At 39.2% G+C, this 19,782-nt stretch overlaps 1 protein-coding gene across 5 annotated transcripts in view; it reads left to right on the forward strand.

Moving 5' to 3' along the window:
• LOC149084552 (prestin-like) overlaps positions 1-19,782 on the forward strand; it is a 53,270-nt gene that overhangs the window by 19,928 nt on the left and 13,560 nt on the right. For 4 of the 5 annotated variants that reach the window (XM_089234973.1, XM_089234972.1, XM_089234975.1 and 1 more), the window contains exons 2-9: positions 6,586-7,163; positions 9,365-9,530; positions 12,666-12,776; positions 15,929-16,110; positions 16,263-16,427; positions 16,655-16,810; positions 16,965-17,047; positions 18,289-18,436. In XM_089234973.1, coding sequence (XP_089091099.1) covers positions 6,586-7,163; positions 9,365-9,530; positions 12,666-12,776; positions 15,929-16,110; positions 16,263-16,427; positions 16,655-16,810; positions 16,965-17,047; positions 18,289-18,436 — 1,589 coding nt within the window. Of the gene's footprint in view, positions 1-3,574; positions 3,710-6,585; positions 7,164-9,364; positions 9,531-12,665; positions 12,777-15,928; positions 16,111-16,262; positions 16,428-16,654; positions 16,811-16,964; positions 17,048-18,288; positions 18,437-19,782 lie in introns of those variants that run through there. The other variant, XM_089234974.1, reaches the window with a different exon arrangement.

The raw sequence follows: 19,782 nt of genomic DNA on the forward strand, positions 1-19,782 counted from the left end.
GGTTGGGTCTCCAAAATATAAATAAATAAATAAATATGGCTCGGGGATCCATGATGTTCTTAAGTCAGCCACCTCGTTGGGCAATTTGCCTGCTGTGGCGTTGTATTTGAATGTCAAATTATGATGAATATCAACATCTACGATTTAATTTGAGCGAATTATTCATCGATATCCTGAAAAATTTAATGATCTTAAAAAAAAAACCCACATATAAATGCCGTTCATAAATGTCCGTAGGTTCGTTTTCAGCTATTTTTCGGCTCTCCACATTTTACGTATATTTATGCGACTTCGATAAAACGCAAGAAACGTATTTTTGATCATAGACTTCTCTTTTTCTGCGGTCGCTCTCCCCGGGCCTGGCCGAGTCAATGCCTCCTACATATAGGAGAACCTCTCTAGGAGGTAATGCGTGAGTCCGGCACTGGAAGTCTATACTTGGTGACTAGCGAAAAATCTTTTCCAAGGGCAGGGCCGTCATTTCAACTTTTCCGGGGGGGGGGGGGCAAAGAACATGTATTCAATGCATGTATATATACACAAATATAAATGTATATATCATTTTTAGTGTGTTTTAGTAGCCGCAGTGTGGGCAGTTGAAGTTGGTTTTCTGTGGTTCTCAACTTGAGGAGCAAATGCGAGCCGATCTCCCCATTGAAAAGTCTCGCCACAGAGAGCAACAGGCCTACACACAACGATACAATTATTCAATCATTGCACTTCACTCTTAGTTAGGAAAAAAACTGGTGGCAGATGGCAGCACTACACATAGTGAGCCGATCTCCCCTTTAAAAAGTCTCGCCACAGAGAGCAACAGACCTACAAACAGTACAAATGCAATTCAATCATAACACATCACTCACTTCACTTCTGAAATATAGATGGCAGCACTAAAAATCAAACACAACACTACATACGCATTCAGACTGTTAGGTACACGCACAGTTACACTTCCGGCACAGCTCATCACTAGGTAGTAAATCGCCCATAGATGGTGATAGACCTGAGTTGTGCTCGGTTTGAAAGAAAGAAAGAAAGCACTACACCTAACAAGCGTTACACAGAAACAAACTTCACGTCAGGTTTCACTATACGTACACGCATATTTCAAGCTTGTACCAATTCGTTAGAGGTTCCGCAGAGGAATATGAACGAGGTGCATGTATGGTTTAGTAGTGTATTTTCTAAAGCATATGCGAAAGGTGCAATCACACGAGTCTGCAAGAAAGAAAAAGGAACTACAAATATTTTTCCGTACTAAGAATGCCGAAATTTTTTCTTTTTAACAAAACAAATGGTTTTTTTTTTCTTTAACTTTCTGTGTTGCATGAATTTGATTGATTTCGAAATCCCGATAATGTGATAAGGAAAGCTTATATATGAATCACCCGAGCATTCATTTTTTTGAATTTCAAATTCATTTTTCGAAATGTTTTTGCATTTTATACAAAAAAAGAAAAAAAATGCATAAAAATGCAAAGAAAAAAACATAAATGTCGGAAAATCGTTACGTTTTTTTTTTTTTTCAAATTTTCTATGCAGGGTATATTCATATCCACATGCAATTTTCTCCAGAATTTTACTGCTAAATTTTATGTCATAAATCACACTTTTCCCGGAATCACTTTCTTTCTCTTACAAGCCATCTTAAAAAACCCACGAAAGTTCAACTTTAAATGCTGCCCTCTGATGAAAGCTCCCAAAAGTTCATATATTATATTCACCATATTTCTAACTCGGAACTTACACAATCCTTTAAGTCAAAGCTGAACTCCGTGAAGTCCAGGTTGAGAAAATCTACAATAAGGAAAAGCACCCACACACTTGTGTGAGGCACCGACAAACCAGTCACGACGCAGGCTCTGTCCCTCCAGGGATTGTGTGTGGCACCAGCACAGAGTTAGAATAATATCTTTAGTCTATGGGCACCAATGTCTGAAAGGGATAAAGCAAAAAAAAAAAAAAGGTTCGGTCTTTCTGTTACAAGGACGATTTTTTATGATCTCGTTTTCGAAAACTGCGTATTTTTCTGACGGATCTCTTGCGAATACGTGAGGATCACGTTATTGAAAAAAAAAATAGTAATAACTACATATATATATATATATATACAACTATCGCAGATGGATTCAAAATTATTTCTTGCACCTGGCCCTCTGAAATGGCTGTTTCAAGCGATAAATCTACATAATGTCATTTCTGCCTGCCAATCAGGCGCCAAATCGCACGTGCTTCCTTACGAATCTGCGTAAACCTAGGAACGGTCTACTAAAATGGTTAAGTTAGCACGTGTAATCCACATGGTCGACAGGATCATCTGAAGAGCAACATGGGCCTCCGGGACAAAAGATTTTTCTGAGGCCCTACCAGGCCAGGCAAATTTTCATGCATACTCCTCGAAAATTTCAACTATATCTCATTTTTGTGAGGCCCGGGTGCGCCCCATGCATTAAGACGGCACTGATGGGTGTACTTGGCATATCCGATGTGTGTGACCTCACCGCATTGTGCTAACCCTTCAAGCGGCATTGACCACGACCACCTAGATAACCGTCCACAGGTTATATAGGAGGTCGTGCATTGACTAGATATCCAATATAGATATCTAGATATTGAAATTTTATTTCCTAATTTAACACTTTTCTTACGACTCCCCACTCCCACTTTGAAATCAGAAGAAAGTCTATTTGCTTTATTGGAAAAGATATGGCTTTTATGGGGGAAGGGTTAGTAATTTCTGCTATGCCGCTGAAAGGACTGAAGAAGCATATATGCCGCAATTAAAAATACGCATTTTGTGCCATCTTGAGCAAACCTGTATTGCAGATCACTGCAAAACTATTTTTTGCGCCGGACCACAAAATGACTGAAATGTTGGCTCAACCGCAAGTACCTATAATTCTAAACATTATAACCAAACTGATTTCCAGACTTCGCAATAGAGGGTTTTCCCGTAAGGATAACATCACATTTAGAGTTTGGTGTGATCTCATCAAAAAGGAAATGCTGTGCTCGAAGTTCTAGTTTCTAATGGCACTATCAAATTCAAACATTTAACCATCTTAACTTCAGAGTATGGGAGACAGATGGCAGCACCAGCAAGAGAGCGAAACAGGCACAACTCTGACAATATAAATACGTCAGGGCCAAAATTGCACTTAGAACACGCATACATTCTTGCATGTGCCAATTCGTTAGAAATTCCCAAGAGATACGAGGTGCATGTATGGTTTAGTGGTAGTAGCGGCATTATCACGATATCATTGTGCGTGATGAAGCTAAATGAATGAATGGCAGCAGGCGCGGCTTACCATGATTAATCGCTGCCGACAAAATGGGTAAATATGTACTACCAGTCAGACAGTTGTAAGGCGGCAGCTCCAGCTGACAGCACAATCCACGCCGTGCGTACGTGACAATGACGGAAGGAGGAGAAAGAGAGAGAGAAAAGGTGGGAAGAGAGAAACACACAAGAGAAAACGTCCTTAATTCGAGTTTTATTTCGAGCAGTCAACGAACGACCTCTAGTAGCTCTCGTGGGTAAGACAGAATCTGTAATAAAAATGAGCTTTTCTGATCCTTTTCCGCGTCACTCTATCTCGAGGAGCCTACAGATACTGGTGTGTCGCTCCATCATCAGAGACATCGTCAAAGAAAAGAGGGCGCACAGCTGGCTAGACTCGAAACCGAGACATGTTGATGTTTTCAGGTAAGGAGATCAGTTTGCCAGACAGTTTGGTCCTGAAATTGAAAAAGTTTGAGTTTTGAGAGTGAAGTTTATTTTTGAGACGACTCTGAAAAATGACTTGTGTGGACAGACGTACACGTTACTGGTGTCGGTCGCTTGTCACGGATAACAATATTCTACACAGGAATGCTTATGAGTTATAAAAATTACGTCAATATTATGTCATAAAACCTAATTGATAAATCATAATTTTACAGCATTTAATGTGTGATTTGTATAATAAAGTAAATGAAAATGTGGGTCCTTTGACCCCCCCCCCCCCAACAAAGTAAATATTTTGAATTTTTATTCATTATATTTAGATAATTTTTCAAATTTCACTTGACATGACTTGACTTGTCCTTAGAGGAGGTATAATTTTTTTTTAAATAATTATATTCCTTTTCTGAAGATTTGCCTTCTATCAGTTCAAGTATGTTTGTGCCATTTTGAGTTTCGGTGACATCACGTGCTTTTTTGAGCAATCTGATTGGCTAGTCGAGGAAAAAAAACACACATTTTTTAATGGATATATTTTTTCAATACATAAAGGTTTATTTGAGGACACTGCATGTATACATTTAGCATAATGATTAGAGAAGATAAAATACAAGTTTCGGGAAATCGGAAGACGGTGTTCAAATCCCGTCCAGGTCGTCACTGTTCACTGATACTGATTGAGCTTGTTCTCATGTTTGCATTAGCGCTTTCTTATTTCGGCAATGGTGAGCCCAAAGAGCTTTAATTGTGGGGCTTCATTTTCGAGCATGTTTCATCCCCCCACCCCACCCAGCGTGCAACAGTGGGCGGAGTCAGCTATTAGTAACGTTTTGATACTACAGGTAGAAGGAGAGAGACATGTCCAAAAATATAACTTCTCTTTTGCGCGTCTTTCGGGTAGTTTTGGAATATGTGTACAATGATATCAAAAGAGTATTTCTCTCATTCTTGGGGTTTTTTTTCTTTTCATATTATTGTCCTCGGAGTTGGGGAGGAAGGCACTCTCACCTGTACAAAACCGAAAAAGTCTTAAAAAAGATCCGGCATTTTACAGAGGGTTTGGTTGTTTCCACTGTGCCAGTTATAATGCGGATCAGTGAAATTTATAATACCACTTAAAGGGTTAAATATTCTTTTAATGGTACGGCACTTATCACTTGGTTATTCCCAATATCCATATTTTCTTGGCGACAAAAACAATTCTACCGGTGACACGCAAAATAAACATGGAGCTTCTGAAAATAACTGCCAACGATGTTGAATACAGAAACGCTTATTCACAATAAATAGCATTCTGTCCAGTTGATAAGAATTTACCGACCAAAAGCAAATAAAGAACCACCGAATGTATGCGGCAGAAGCATATGAAGCCCGTGCCCCCTACCAGAAACGATCAGAAATGCAAAATATATTTGTAAAAAAAAAATAAAATATTGAAAGAAAATACCAATGTGTGTGTGTGCTGTTTTAATCAATTTTTATTGATTTACTTTATATAGAATGGTTTCTTTTTTAAGGTTAGCGGCTCAAATTATTCTGCCGGAGACTCTTTCTATGTATTAGCTATTCAGTGGTCTGCATGCTCCGGTTTGAAGGGAGGGGAAAGAAAACACAACAAAAATGAAGAGAAGATCGGCGAAACGCGCGGAGAAGATTTGTCTCCTACAGAAGTCGGCCACTTACGCCCCGACGTAAAACGCTGTCGTGAGGTATATTGCGCTCTGTAAGGAAACAGTCGTACTTTCTTTCTTTCAAACAGAGTCGAACTGTTTTTCTTATTGGTGAGTGAACGGCGTGTCACGCTGGGCGATTCACGTTGCACGTGGTGTTAAAAATCTGTCCCCAAGAAAACCCAGCTTAACCGATGAAGTGAAACGAGAATCGATCTTGTATTTCAAGGACACCCACACGAAATTCTAAACAATCCGGTGACCACCCCTGGAGTACACAACGCAGTACCCCCTTTTCCTTTGAGCCAAGATTTTGGTGTATTTTTTGCAGTAAAAATGCCCCCTCCCCCACCCCGAAGAAAAATATAGAACCCCCCTCTCAGGGAAATACTCCGTCGCCTATGTCGACAATGAAACACGAACGATAAACCAGGGCATGACACATCCCAGGCGCCAGGTCACCATGGTGACTAGAAAATCGGTATTGGCACCCAGGGGCGTACTCAGGACTCACCTTTGGAGGGGGACTTGAGACAAAAATTTTCTTTCCGAGAAGATTTACGTTACCCCCCTTCACAAAACATTTAAATTAACAGAAATTGATTAATATAGCATATAAAGGGTATTTTCTTTCGACATTTCAATTCTTTTCGCCGAAATATTACTTTTTTAAATAATTTTTGGTCGGCTTGGGTGTGGGGGCATGGGTACCCTGAGCACCCTCCTGCATACGCCTCTGTTGGCACCTAAAATATTCTATATGTGATTGCAAAATCAGTCTAAGAACGAAACAAAATTTCCCGATTTCATCACGTCTTTCAACGCAGAAAGAATTATCGAGCCCCAGAAAAGTCGCAAAAAACATGGTTCAGGACTGTTTTTAATTATAAAAAAAAAGCCATGCGTGACTCCTAAGAAATTTGGTTGGCCCCTAGATATGTTTTTGATTTGTCAAGCCCTGCAATACAATACAGTACAAATTAACGTCCTCTTTGTCTGTCATGGGCTTTAGGACGAGAAATCAATCCCTTCGATAAACACGTTTGAATTTCTAATCGAGACGGGCTTGACTGTCTGCACGGCTTTGACCACGCGTGTCTGTGATTGTGTTTGTGGTTTCTTCTTTTTATCTCTTTCTAATCTACATATATTGACTGCTTTTTTTCCTTTCTTCTTTTTGTCAAATAGGGCGAAATAATCCGGATCCCGAGCGGACGCATATCCTACAATCCGCATCTCCGAACGAGTCCACTAGATGGCGCTCGATCACCGGTATCGAAAGTGACCACCAGTGGCAAGATCAGTGGCGTAACGATGAGGAAATCAACAGATCGGCATCACCTGGTTGGCGTAAGAAGGTGACAGCAGCGAGTTCCAGGGGCGATACGCAATCGGCGGAGAATGTCGCGGCGACGAACAGCTACGCTTATTATAATACCCAATTCGTCACGAGTGACGAGGCCGCCCTCAGCCCTCTGTCGTCGGACAGCAACAAAAGGTCACAGACGTCGTCGCCTCTTGTGGACGGCGAGAGCAAACTGAACGGAGCAGCTGGCGTTGTTATGAAAAGGAAAAATGAAGAGCACCATCTCGAGAGGAAAAGATTCCTGACCCCCAACGACGAGCACCTCCACAGCGTCAACATCGACGGCAAGAAAATAGCTTCCTCGTCATCGGCGGCCGCGATCATCCTGCCGTCCGACGATTTCGCCACATCGCACCAAGAGCGTTACGGTCTACTACCGCCGGAGAGCTTCACGCGGAAAGTTCGTAAAATTAACTCCTCTCTTTGGAATAAATAAAACGTAGTCCTATATAATTGATTGTTGTTATTATTAGGGCTGTCGGATTTTTATGACGTCATATTTTGGGCATTTTTGAAGCTGTTGGGATCTTCTTAGCACTGGTGGTAAGCTCTGTGGGATCATGTGGGCAGTCATTGTGATGGACTGGTATCATGAGGACCTGGATTCAAATTCCACTGGTGGTGAGCTGAAGTTGGTTTCCCAGCTTCAGGCGCAAATGTGAATAGAGTCTCCTTGTTAAGAAGTCTCGCAGCAGATCCTAGAGTCACTGCTGCAACCAATAGCGAAAATTGGCGCTGTCACGTGCAGCAAGTACCTATTTTGGCACCTCCCCTCATAATTTCGAACGAACAAAAAGCAAAAACTTTGGTCCGTTGCTGGGGCACCAGATCACTGCCTCCCATTGTCTAAAACTACAAATATTTAACCATTATACCTCACACACAATTTGAAATAAAGATGGCAGTACTGACTTCATGGCCGCTGTAGTCGTCATAGTGATGACTTACATTGTGAGGACCCAGGTTGAAACCACACCGTCACCACAGTGGTGGTTGGCTGAAGTTAGTTTCCTGTGGTTCCCGATTTCGAGGCATGAATTCAGGTGAATCTCCCTGTTAAAATGTCTAGTCACAGGAACCAACAGGCCTAGAATGATAGTTAGTCAATCATTACACTTCACTCGTAGTTAGACAAACTGATTGCGGCACAACATACACACAATAAACATTACACAGAGACAAACTTCATGTCAGGTTCATAACACGTACAGACACATTCCAGCATGTACCAATTCGTTAGAGGTTTCACAGAGAAATATGGACGAGGTGCATGTGTGGTTTAGTAATACTAACTTTACGCTGCACTTTAGATATGCACTCAGAGGGTTGAGTATATTGGATGTCAGTCAGGTAATTGCATAGACATACTTTTGGCACAACTCTGAAAGGCGGTAAAATGATAGTAAATTCCCCTAGTGACGTAGACCGTAGGTGTGCTTAGTTTAAAAGAAGATTGACCAATGGTACTGTGTTTGCATCATATTTTGTGAAATATGTTTTAAGTTCCAGCACGAAACTGATTCAACGTGCAGCTACATTGGAATTCAGTTTGAGAAGCAATAAGATTGCAGAGTCTGCTTTATGACAAGCTTTCTTCAAATATTGCTCCATCTGGTAACTTTTCCCGAATTTTTATAAAAACCTTTATAAATAAGTTTCTTCAATTATTTCTTAGAAGAAATTGAACAATAGCCCTTTTTTGTATCATAAAGATCCGAGCCCTAGTTATTATATAATATAGTTGAAAATATAATAGGCCTATTCTTGGAGTATAGTAAAACCTATTGTGTGTGTGACTTTGACTTTAACCTCTAGAGCAGACATCTTTAACCCGTTGCTCTCTGAAGCACCTAGCGTGCCCTATGCTTGTTTCAGATTTCATGCTCACAAGCACTTGAGCAATGTTCCAATTGAACACCTTGTACTTATTGCATTCAAGAACTGAAATCATCCTTATTTCATGCATTTGTATGTCAAACTCGCAGTAAGGGTGCTTTTTAATGATGGGTACTGGCAGTGCTTGCAACTAGAAAAAAAGGTTGAAGACCTCTGCTCTAGAGGCCGTGGCTTGAGTAGTGAAAGATCTCTCACTAAAAATATGTTGCAGTGATCATCAGAATCACAGTGAATTTATGAAATCACTTTGTTAAATCATAAAAATGATAAAAAAAAGACATGCTTGTTCTCAATGGGGGAGTTTTTTTAAAAGCATTAAAACGCCAAACTTTGTGTAATGTACCCCACATTATTAATGGTGTTATCAATAGAAAGAAGAAACAAAAACCATCCTAATCGTATAAAAAAGAAACTCAAATCAGATAGTGTTATCAATCATTTCTAGGAATGAAATTTTCCCCTCCAACATTATTTTCTCGTAACTTAGGCTGTAGGTTCCATTTTGAATAGGACTAGCTGTGCTTCTGCTCTTAAGGTTTGGATAATTTTGATTTGAGTGTAGTAGTGCTCAAAACAGAATCTGTTCATAAGTTGGGAAGTGGCTGAATATTACTATGTGTTAATTTATGTTTGTTTTTAATTCAATAAAAGTACATTTAAAATATATTCGGATAAATTTTGATGTATTCAATGTATTTCTTTCAGGTGAGAAAGAACTTCAAGTCGAACTGTGATTGCAGCTTATCGTGCTTTGTGACATTTATTAAGTCTGTACTTCCTGTAGTGTCATGGCTGCCGAATTACAAAGCACAATACATATTGCCCGACGTGATTGCTGGATTTACCATATCGATTCTGCACATTCCTCAAGGTATTTGAAGTCATGAGTTATTGTATTGTTTTACGTAGATATATCCTTCCCTTTGTATATAGGAAGTTTGTTCAAAAAGTATCTGACCATAATTTTTTTAATATGAACCAATGAGGCTACGGTGACGTGGTTTAGTACATGTATGTAGGCGGATCCTAAGTGCCTATGCTTGAATTTTTACCTGCCTACATAAGCTGCCAGTTGTCAGCAGACTGCCAGTGAGTGAGTAAGTGTAAGTGAATGCTGTCTCATTTTCATTTTCGGCAAAATGGCACAAAAAACATGAACAATGCTACTGCATCAAATTTTGTGCGAAGCTTGGCGATTCCCAAGTCGAAATAATCCACAAGATATAACAGATCTTGGTTCGGAGATGAAAAAATGGTCAGCACACCGATAAAGGACCTACAACTGCTTCAAAGATGGCTAGACATCAATGGGGGAGTGAAGCACATTCTAGTAAGCCCTCAACATTCAGAAATGTGATTGTTATTAATGAAGTGAGGACACTGGTGATGCAAGATCATGAAATCATGATCACAGAACTTGCAGACGAGGCGAGCATTAGCATTGGATCCTTTCATTCTATTTTGACTAACGATTTGGTCTTCAGAAGATGCAATGCCAAAGTCATGCTGACCGTCTTCTTTGACTACAGTGGCGTGGTTCATCACAAGTATGCACTGCACAGCACAGCCATCACCAAGGAGTACTACCAAGATGTTCTGCATTGCAATTAGCAGCTTTATTATAATTAATGCAGTAACGTTAAAGTTTTTCCTGTCATTTTGTCAAAAATGATAATTTGACTCCGCTCAGTTTTTCACTCATCTGCAGTCTGCCGGTGATTGACAGCATTTCTAGGCGAGAAAACAGTTCAGGCAAGTGCACAAGGATTGTCTACATACATGCACCAAACCCACGCCTTCATATGTTCATGCTCGAAAAATTAATGGTCGGATACTTTTCAAACAAACCTCGTATATGTACACCACAAACAAAAATCCAAGGGAGACAAAGTGTTAAGTGAATATCGTGCAATAGTTTTGGAACTAATTAACGCATTTAAAAAGGTGATGTGTAACCCAGTTACAGACTGCGAGAATGAAAGAGTGAAACAAGATAAGACCAAAGTGATAGAGGTAGCACAAATTATTATTTGGAATGACAAAAAGTGTTGACTAAAAATCATGTGATATGTTTATTAGTTATATCACCTATAATAACTGATTTGAGAAGAGCAAAAATGAAAGTCAAGTTAAGCAAACTAATGAATAAAACAAAAGGCAATGCCACCATTAAGATTGGGTGGATTGAAATCTCAGTTTGGAGTAACAAAAGTGACTGGTAAAAATCATATTTTTCCCCAAAGCTAATGAAGCTACTTAAACATTTAGACTACTGGGCGAGAGAGTAATATCCAGTGCATGGTTTCATTTTATAAACCAGCTCCTCGTGCGTGAGTAGATAGCATGAATAAAACCTTTTTCAAAAAAGGAATGGTGAATTCTCATGAAAGTAGTTAAAGTAGTATTTTGATTGGAAAGAGCAAAGATAGATTCTGTAACAAAATAAAGTCAAAAGCCTATGGTAGTGATGGGCAAATTACGACCTGTGGGTCAGGTGCAGCCCATTTCAAGGTTCTATCTGGCCGTCACAGATTTTAAAATAATAGTATAGGAATGGATGATTTTATCCTGGCCCACTAAATATCTAATCAAGAGACAGTATTGTGCCAAGGTGAACTTGGGAAGAAAAATTTGTTCTCTCCACCTTTCCCTTTCTCCACCTCTCCTTTTTTCCAAATCCAGAATCGTGTAAACCGGACAAGAAAGAAAGTCTCTTGATTTGCGTATCGTGGGCCGAAAAAATCATTTATCTCTACAGTCACCACCCAGTAGCCAATCAGTTAGAAGGCTACAATGTCTATACTCAGTAAGTCATGATACTGTGTATGTTTTAAGGGAAGAAAGGTCATGTTTCTCTGATATAATGGTCAGTGTGTTTCCCAATTTTCAAGAAGTCTGTGGTTCAATTCCCGGTGGAGGTAACAACAAACTTTTTTTTCCAAGTTCACCTCGATATAATAATAATAATAAGTCTTGTGTGGTTTAAAAAAAAATTTCAGTTTTAGTGTTTTGAAAAAACTCATTTAAGGGAATGTTCCATGTTTTTCATGCACAAAATATAGATCTGAAAACTTGAATAGAAATTGATTTTAAAATATTTTCGTATGATATATATTTATTTATTCGCATACCCTGGCCCGGTGAATTATTTGCCATGAAAAAATATGTGCATGTACAAAAAAATGGAGCACTCCCTAGTAAATTCACAAACTTATTAAAATATACGTATTTATATTCACAGTCGTAAAAGATAAACTATTGTGTCTCGTGTCATGAAACTGTGACAGTCTTCGGAGAATACGACATATTCTGCCATTTCATTTCTGAGCATGGAAATTCCAATTATGAATCAATGTTTTAATATGTCCGGCCCGCCAAAATTCTTTTCTTTTTGCTTTTTGGCCCGCTCCTAAAAAAGTTTGTCCATCACTGGTCTATGGGATCACATTATGATCTGGTAAGATCGTGCAGTTTAGAGAAAAGAAATTCTCTCTGTGCGTTTTATCAAAACAATGTTATGATTTTGAAATTAGTAACCATATTGCTTAATAACCAGAAAAAAAAAAACAAATGAAAGCTTAAAAGGGGGTAAAGCTAAAAGCTGTGTAATAAATAGGGATAAGAATTGATCTCGGAATAAATCAAAAAGATTAACATACTTATTCCCTTTTTTATGCTACCTACAACAGCAGCTGACTTCACAAAGATGCATTTGATGCCTAAAACGAACATCTGCAGCTATGATTCTGGCATAGTTCATACAATTTTTTATGGTTTCATTGTGATGATACATACTTCTAAAAGTACTGGAGAACTGGAGAAACTGCGAGACACCCAGGTACTAGTGTAAACCAGGTACTAGTTCTAAAAGTACTAGTGTAGGCCTCTACTTTTGATGGTTTATTCGGGGAAAATTTCCTATATTTTATAATGTGTAATACAGTACAATCCCTCCCCCCCCCCCAAAAAGCCTTGAAATAGTTTTATGCTGTTTTCTTCTTTGCAGGCATGGCGTATGGAATTCTCGCTACTCTCAAGGCTGAAAATGGACTCTATGTATCTTTCTTTCCTGTGTTGATATATTTTTTGCTTGGAACATCAAGGCATGTCTCTATAGGTATAGTCCTCGTTAAATAATGAAATTGCTACATAATCAAAATTGAGCATCGAGTATTGTTACAGAATTTCAGAAGTGTTGGCTAATAAACTTGTGTGAAAAATTAAGAAAATTTGCATATTATGTTGAATTTCTAAAAAACTAGACAGATTTTAATAAAATTTGGTATGAATATACAGTTATAATAGAGAAAGAGATGTACCATACAAAAGTCATAGTACACACGTATGATTGTCAATAAAGCTCATCATTGCAGGAATGTCCAAAATCCACGTTGCGAGATAGAACCGAAAATGAGTCTAATATGGGATATGGTCTCCTCTCACAGTCAGACATGTTGCACAGCGCAACTGCATACTAGACACGAGGCAGTTGAGCAGTCCCTGTGGCAATCAGTCCCACTCCTGCAGCAATGCAGTTTTCAGTTCCAGGATGGTTCTCGGAGGGGGATGGCGAGATGCAATTGCCCTTCCAAGAGCGTCCCAGACATGTTCTATAGGGTTTAGGTCAGGAGATCTGGCTGGCCAATCCATACGCCGAATGTCCTCACTTTCCAGATAATTGTTGCCCAGGTGAGCTCAATGTGGACGAGCGTTGTCGTCTATGAGTAGGAACTGAGGGCCAACTGCACCCCTGAAAAGTTGAACATACGGCTGTAAGATCTCTCTATACCTCCTAGCAGTCACGGATCCTCTGCCAAATACATGGAGGGATGTGTAGCCGTCCAACATGATGCCTGCCCAGACCATGACATCTCCACCATCATAGTGATCCATTTCCTTGATGTGGGAGGGTTGGTATCAGGTTCCAGGCTCTCTCCAGATAAGTGTACGACTGAATCTCGACTCATCTGTGAAGAGCACGGTGTTCCACTGAAGTCTGGTCTAAGGCTGATGTTGTCTGCACCATGCTAAACGTGCTCTTTTGTGGGCTGCAGTTAGCGGGATGCAAACAGCGGGTCTTCTGGCATAAAGCCCTCTGTCATGAAGCCTTCGAGCAATAGTAAGTCTTGAAACTCGAGTTCCAGTGGCATCATGCAGCTCACGTGAAAGCTGTGATGCTGTAGCAGTCCTGTGGCGCCGCGCTGAAGTATCAAATAACGATCCTCATTGGGTGTCGTGGCTCTTTGACGACCTTGTCCAGGTCTTCTTGATATAGATCCAGTGTCCTGAAACTATTACCACAAAATGCAGACGACGCTGGACGTAACATCGAGCTCTGTAGCCACCTGCACTTGTGATTGCCTTGCCTCCAATCTACCAAGGATTCTCCATCTCATTCTGCCATCCATACGTTTGTGGCTACTCATTTTACCTGATAGCTTATAAAATTTACTAAACTCTTGCGAGAAACACAGCAAATGTCGTAGAGGGCAGTGATATCACTTACACATTCTAGTGTATCAAATAGCCTATTCATAATTTTGGAAAAAGAAGTGTAGAGTTTACGTGTTCTGCAGTATACTTTTATTCAGTAAGGACCTAAGTTCTTCACCTACTGGGTTCCAAAAACCCAAGAGAGTTAGAACAGAGGGATATCACTGTTATAGGGCTTCCAGTCCTGACCAAAGATCAAACCACTCAAGGTCTGCTCCAGGATTGGGGGGGGGGGGAAGAATTACAGTTCTAGTACATAGCCGCTGTGGTGGTCGAGCGGTCATAGTGACAAACTTGCATCACAAAGTCCTGGGTTCGAACCTTACTGTTGCCGCAGTGGTGGTCAGCTGAAGTTGGTTTTCGGTGGGTCTCAACTTTGAGGTGCAAATGCTAGCCAATCTCCTCATTAAAAAGTCTCGCCGCAGAGAGCAACAAGCCTACAACGGTAAAATCTTCAAACATTACACTTCACTCATAGTTTGGAAAATATGAGGTAGATGGCAGCACTATAACAAGCATTACACAGAAACAAGCTTCATGTTAGGTTCAAAACACAGACACGCACATTCCAACATGCACCAATTCGTTAGAAGTTCCACAGAGGAATATGGGCGACGTGCATGTGTGGTTTAGTAGTAGTTCCAGTACCCATCTAATCGATTACCATTTAGGTTATCTGCTACCCATGAAGAGGCTTTTTGTGGTTTTGTAGGGAAAGAAAGAGAGTATATACGTGTTTTATGCTTTCAAGATTTCACTGCACAGAAACAGTTTAAAAAAATCTGAGATAGTAAGCACTTAGTCCTTTTCAAATTGCAGAGTTGCCAACTGTTACGGATTGTCCGTAGTTGCTATGGATGGCCACAATAAACTACGAAGCTATGGGAGACACTCAGTACTACGAGACACTCTAATCAGTTTTAAAAAATCTGGTCTGAGTTTTTTTGCGGTGTTTTACTTATTTTTATTATTGTTACTTTTTTAAATTTCATCAATCTTTACCATAGTAATGAGTTTATATATGCATATGTGAGAGAATTCAGTAGAAGACAAATTCGGAGCCGATCTGTTTTGTCTGTGCATGGAAGTCAATCTGTAAAGCCGCCGCTCTACTCGATGTCCAAATGTGCCAAAACTTGTTTTCCCATGAAAACTGACAAGTTTTTGAGTGGTTCAGCATGGGGGAGGGGTTCTGGACCCAGCTTCGTTTGCATAGTTCATGGTCGAGCTTGCAGAACTTGTGTCGGAAAGAATGTTTCGTTGTTTGTGCCTTAGGAGCTCTGATACAAAGAAAACGGGGAGGGGTTCTAGGGTTGCTAGGCATCTGTATATACGGCCCACAAAGGCATATGCAGGTTGGGATTGCATTGAATATTCATGAATTATTAAGGAACTCTGTGACCTTGGAAAGTTGCTTTGGGAGGTGGGAGCTCATGTGGCCTGAGCCTTCTAGGTTCCAGTGCCTATGAGGTGCTGTATTTAATGAACTTTCAATTAACATTTTTTTAAATTAAATTTTTGAGTGATTTTTTATTCTATTGTTATTGTATAGTGTATTTATTGTATTGTATAGTGATTAAATTTTTATTGTACTATGGTTATGTTGTCCAAGTGGGTCTCCCCCCCCCCCCCCATGACAAAGCTGAACAGAAATCGTAGCACATTCAACACAATTTTACAAATTTTTTTATGTTGATATCATTAAAGTGCATATTGGATTTGACTTTTTCTTGCTTTTGTGTTTCAAGAATTTGATTTCTAAACTATTGAATACAGGTACTTTTGCTGTGATTAGCATCATGACAGCCAGCGCAGTAGAAGGTGTCTTGAATGGTAACGGGCACCTACACCAAGGGAATCTTGATGTGAACAGTACTGTTAATGCCACAGTTGATAATGGCTACACTGCCCATTTAGAAATTACAACTTCCCTGGCGGTTGCAGTGGGCCTTTGGCAGGTGAGGCAAATGACATCTTTTTTTTTTATGTGACCTCTTTGAAACAATTTTGAAATATTTGCTGTCTGTTTATATAATGTGCTGGCTTTATTAGCTTATGCAATATTAATTTTTAATCTATCAATTTAGTGAAAGATATCTCATTTGTTCAGTTGTTGCTAGGAGTATTCCAATTGGGTGCTTTATCTGTTGTTTTATCTGATCATTTGGTATCTGGATTCACTACCGGAGCAGCTGTCCATGTGGCCACATCTCAGCTCAACGATCTGTTTGGATTGAATATGAAAAGATTCAATGGACCGCTAAAACTCATATATGTATGTTATCATTCCATCAATATTTGTTTTTATAATCTTGAATAAGGTTCACAAAATTTCAACGTAATATAGATGTAAATAGCTGAAATTTTGTGTATCCCCTATTTCCTGTTTAACCAATCAGTGCAACTGAAGTATACTGTAGTTTTGTGAACCAGCTGATTATAAAAATGTTTCTTTTTTATGTTACAAATACTACAATGCTCAAATTGTATTTTCTCATTTAGATGTACGAAGATCTTTTTCAGCAATTGAAGTGGACAAATATTGCTACGCTTATTATTTCTGCTGTGGCCATATTTGTCCTAGTTTGCACTAAGGAGCAGATAAATGAACGTTTCAAGCACAAACTGAAAATGCCTGTGCCTATAGATCTTGTTGTTGTGAGTTTACTCTACTGCAACTTTTAGTATTGATTAATTAGCAAAATTCTATGTAAACTTCATAATTAAATTGACTGATATAACTATCACTTTTGATGGTGATTTATGTATTACATTTATGTTACATGTGATTTTTTTTTCTTTGCATGAAAAGGTAATCATCGCTACTGCCATCTCTTATCTGACAGATTTTGAAGGCAAATATGGTGTGAAAATTATGGGGGATATCCCGACAGGGTAATTATATTTGCTGTCTTTCAAAGCAGTTGGATACATAGGCCTATTCTAGGTTTGGTGATTCTGATGTTACCCAATAGCATTCAGTTGTCTTCTGTATTTTTAAGGCATGAAGAGGCATAAACAATATTTACAATGCTCAGCAAAGAGCTAGAAATGGAAGTGCTTCATTTGTCAAAAATGATTACACTGGCATTGAACAGTAAAATGTGAACAAAACAGTAAAATTTAAAAAATGATGAACAACACAGTAAAACTATCTGGTTCACCTTGCCTTATTTATGACGGATCTTGTAATTTACACATTTTGCATTGTGCTTTTGAAAGTGGTCTCGAAGGTGCGTCATTCTTAAAAAACGTACGTCTTCGAAATTGGCTGTGCCTTGTCGAAGAGAGTTGACAAGCTCTTCACTTTGGAAGACTCGAAAAAAGAATGTAATATATATGAGGAGAGACAGCAAAGAATTATCTGTGGTTGCTAGTGCACTGTTTTAGCCAAAAATTGGTTTTCTAACCAAGTCATTTGTCATTTTGTTTTGGTTTGACTGAAATAGTGCTAGGAAAAAGAAAGTTAATTCAAAAATTTTAATTTTTTTTTAGGAATTTTTTTCCATTATGCTATGATTATGGTGTCTGAGGGGGTTACCCTCCCCCATCCTACTTTTTATTCCTGCATTTTCCTACTTTTTCTCATTTTTTGAGTGGGAGCCCTGGGAAAAGAGTTGACAGTTGAACTAGCATTGTATTTAGTTATTAAAATTACCCGCTGCCTCAAAGTTATGGATGTAAATGTATTCTCTTGATGGGGTTCCTGGTGACCTGGAAGGTCTGGAAAATCGAAAATATTTGATAAAAGCCATGAAAAAATCCTAAGAGGAGAGAAAGCTAACTGAAAACATTTGGAAGGATAAGATTTTAAATTATATTTAGTAGTTTCGGTCAGGGAAATGATTGAGCCAATTTTGCAGGGACCTCTGGCTCTAGTGTTCCAGAAATCTCTTAACTAGAAGTCTTTGGCACTATATCAAAATACATTTTTTTTTTAAATTATTCTGCATGTGTGAGTTATTATATGTAAAGAGGGGCAGTAAGCATGCTAAGTGAATAAAAAGGATATTCTCTCTGTTGAAAATTAACTTTTCTTTTCAACAGGTATTCATGAAACTTCTTAGGATAGAAAGTTCTGCATACTTGTACATTTATTGCTCAGTTATCAGTTGCTTTCATTATTTCTATTATAGACTGCCACAAGGCTCGCCTCCACGGATAGATCTCTTGCCTAAAGTTGCTACTGACGCCTTTGCTATAGCTATTGTGGTTTTTGTCATTTGCTTATCAATGGGGAAGCTTTTTGCCAAGAAACATCAATATACTGTTCGACCAAATCAAGTGAGACACAAGTTATATTTATTTGTTATATGTGATTTTGTGACTAGTTGTTAATGACAATGGAAACACCAAAAAATAAAAATGTCTTTGTTAATGCTTCCATGGTGATTCATGAGATATGGTAGTTTGTGTTTGGTAGCTACATTATACTACTACAAAATCACCTAATTTTGATAAAAAATTGTTTCAAGATTTTACCAAACATCCTATCACTGATTACACCTCTTGGGTGATATTGGTTTTTTACAAACAAAATCCATGCTACTAGCATATTTTGAGCTGTAAACTAATACAGTGAAACCTTGCTACAACGATACGTGATACAAAAATATTTTTCCAAATTTTGTTTGGAATTGCTTAGTCTAATGGTAAACTATTCTTGAATACAATGATATCCTCTACTACGATAAATCCCTCTATAACGATATTTTTGGAGGCTATCTCTACTACAATATTTTTACTAAAATAATATTTTTTTATATTTCACTCAAAATCACCTTCGATATACACTCATTGCCATAAAAATTTGCGCACCCAGAAGAAGTCGTCAAAATGAAACGAAATTTTACACATGTAAGTACTACGTTGATATAAGTAAGTGATTAGAAAATCCAAGAAAAAGGATCATTTATTGCAGAAAAAAGTACAGATGAACAGAAGTTTTAGTACTCTGTTGGACCCCCCTCTAGCGCGAATGCACGATGCGATACGAGCGGGCATTGAGGCATACAAGTTCCGTATGATGTCCTGAGACATCTCGTTCCACAGTTGCTGTAAATGCGCCTCTAGTTCGACCAACCTCGTAGGGTGTCCAACTTGCCGTCCCAAATGATCCCAGATATGCTCGATTGGTGACAAATCTGGGGATAGAGCAGGTCAGGGAAGGGTGGTAATGTGGCGGAGGCAGTCTTGTGACATCCTTGCTGTGTGTGGCCTAGCATTGTCTTGTTGAAAAATGGCTCCTGGGAGCCCTGCCATGAGTGGCAACACATGTGGCTGAAGAATGTTATAGGCATACCGCTATGCTGTCATTGTGCCATGGATCAATATTAGGGGTGACCGTGTATCGTAAGCAATAGCACCCCATACCATGACACCAGCTGTGGGAGCGGTGTGTCGCTGTAAAGCGAAGGCAGGATTGAAGCGTTCACCACGGGGCCTCCACACACGAACACGATTGTCATCACTGCTCAAGTTGAATCTCGATTCGTCACTGAAGACGATCTGGTTCCATTCCGTTGCAGTCCAATCTCGTCGTGCTCAACACCACTCCAAACGGAGGCGTTGGTGGGTGGGTGTCATTGGCAGCACACATAATGGGCACCGCGATACCAGATGTCCTTTAG

Source organism: Pholcus phalangioides, unplaced genomic scaffold, assembly GCF_987345545.1.
Source record: "Pholcus phalangioides strain wild (caught in Gottingen) unplaced genomic scaffold, Ppha-v1.0 ptg000008l_1, whole genome shotgun sequence".
In the NCBI taxonomy this organism is placed as follows: domain Eukaryota; kingdom Metazoa; phylum Arthropoda; class Arachnida; order Araneae; family Pholcidae; genus Pholcus; species Pholcus phalangioides.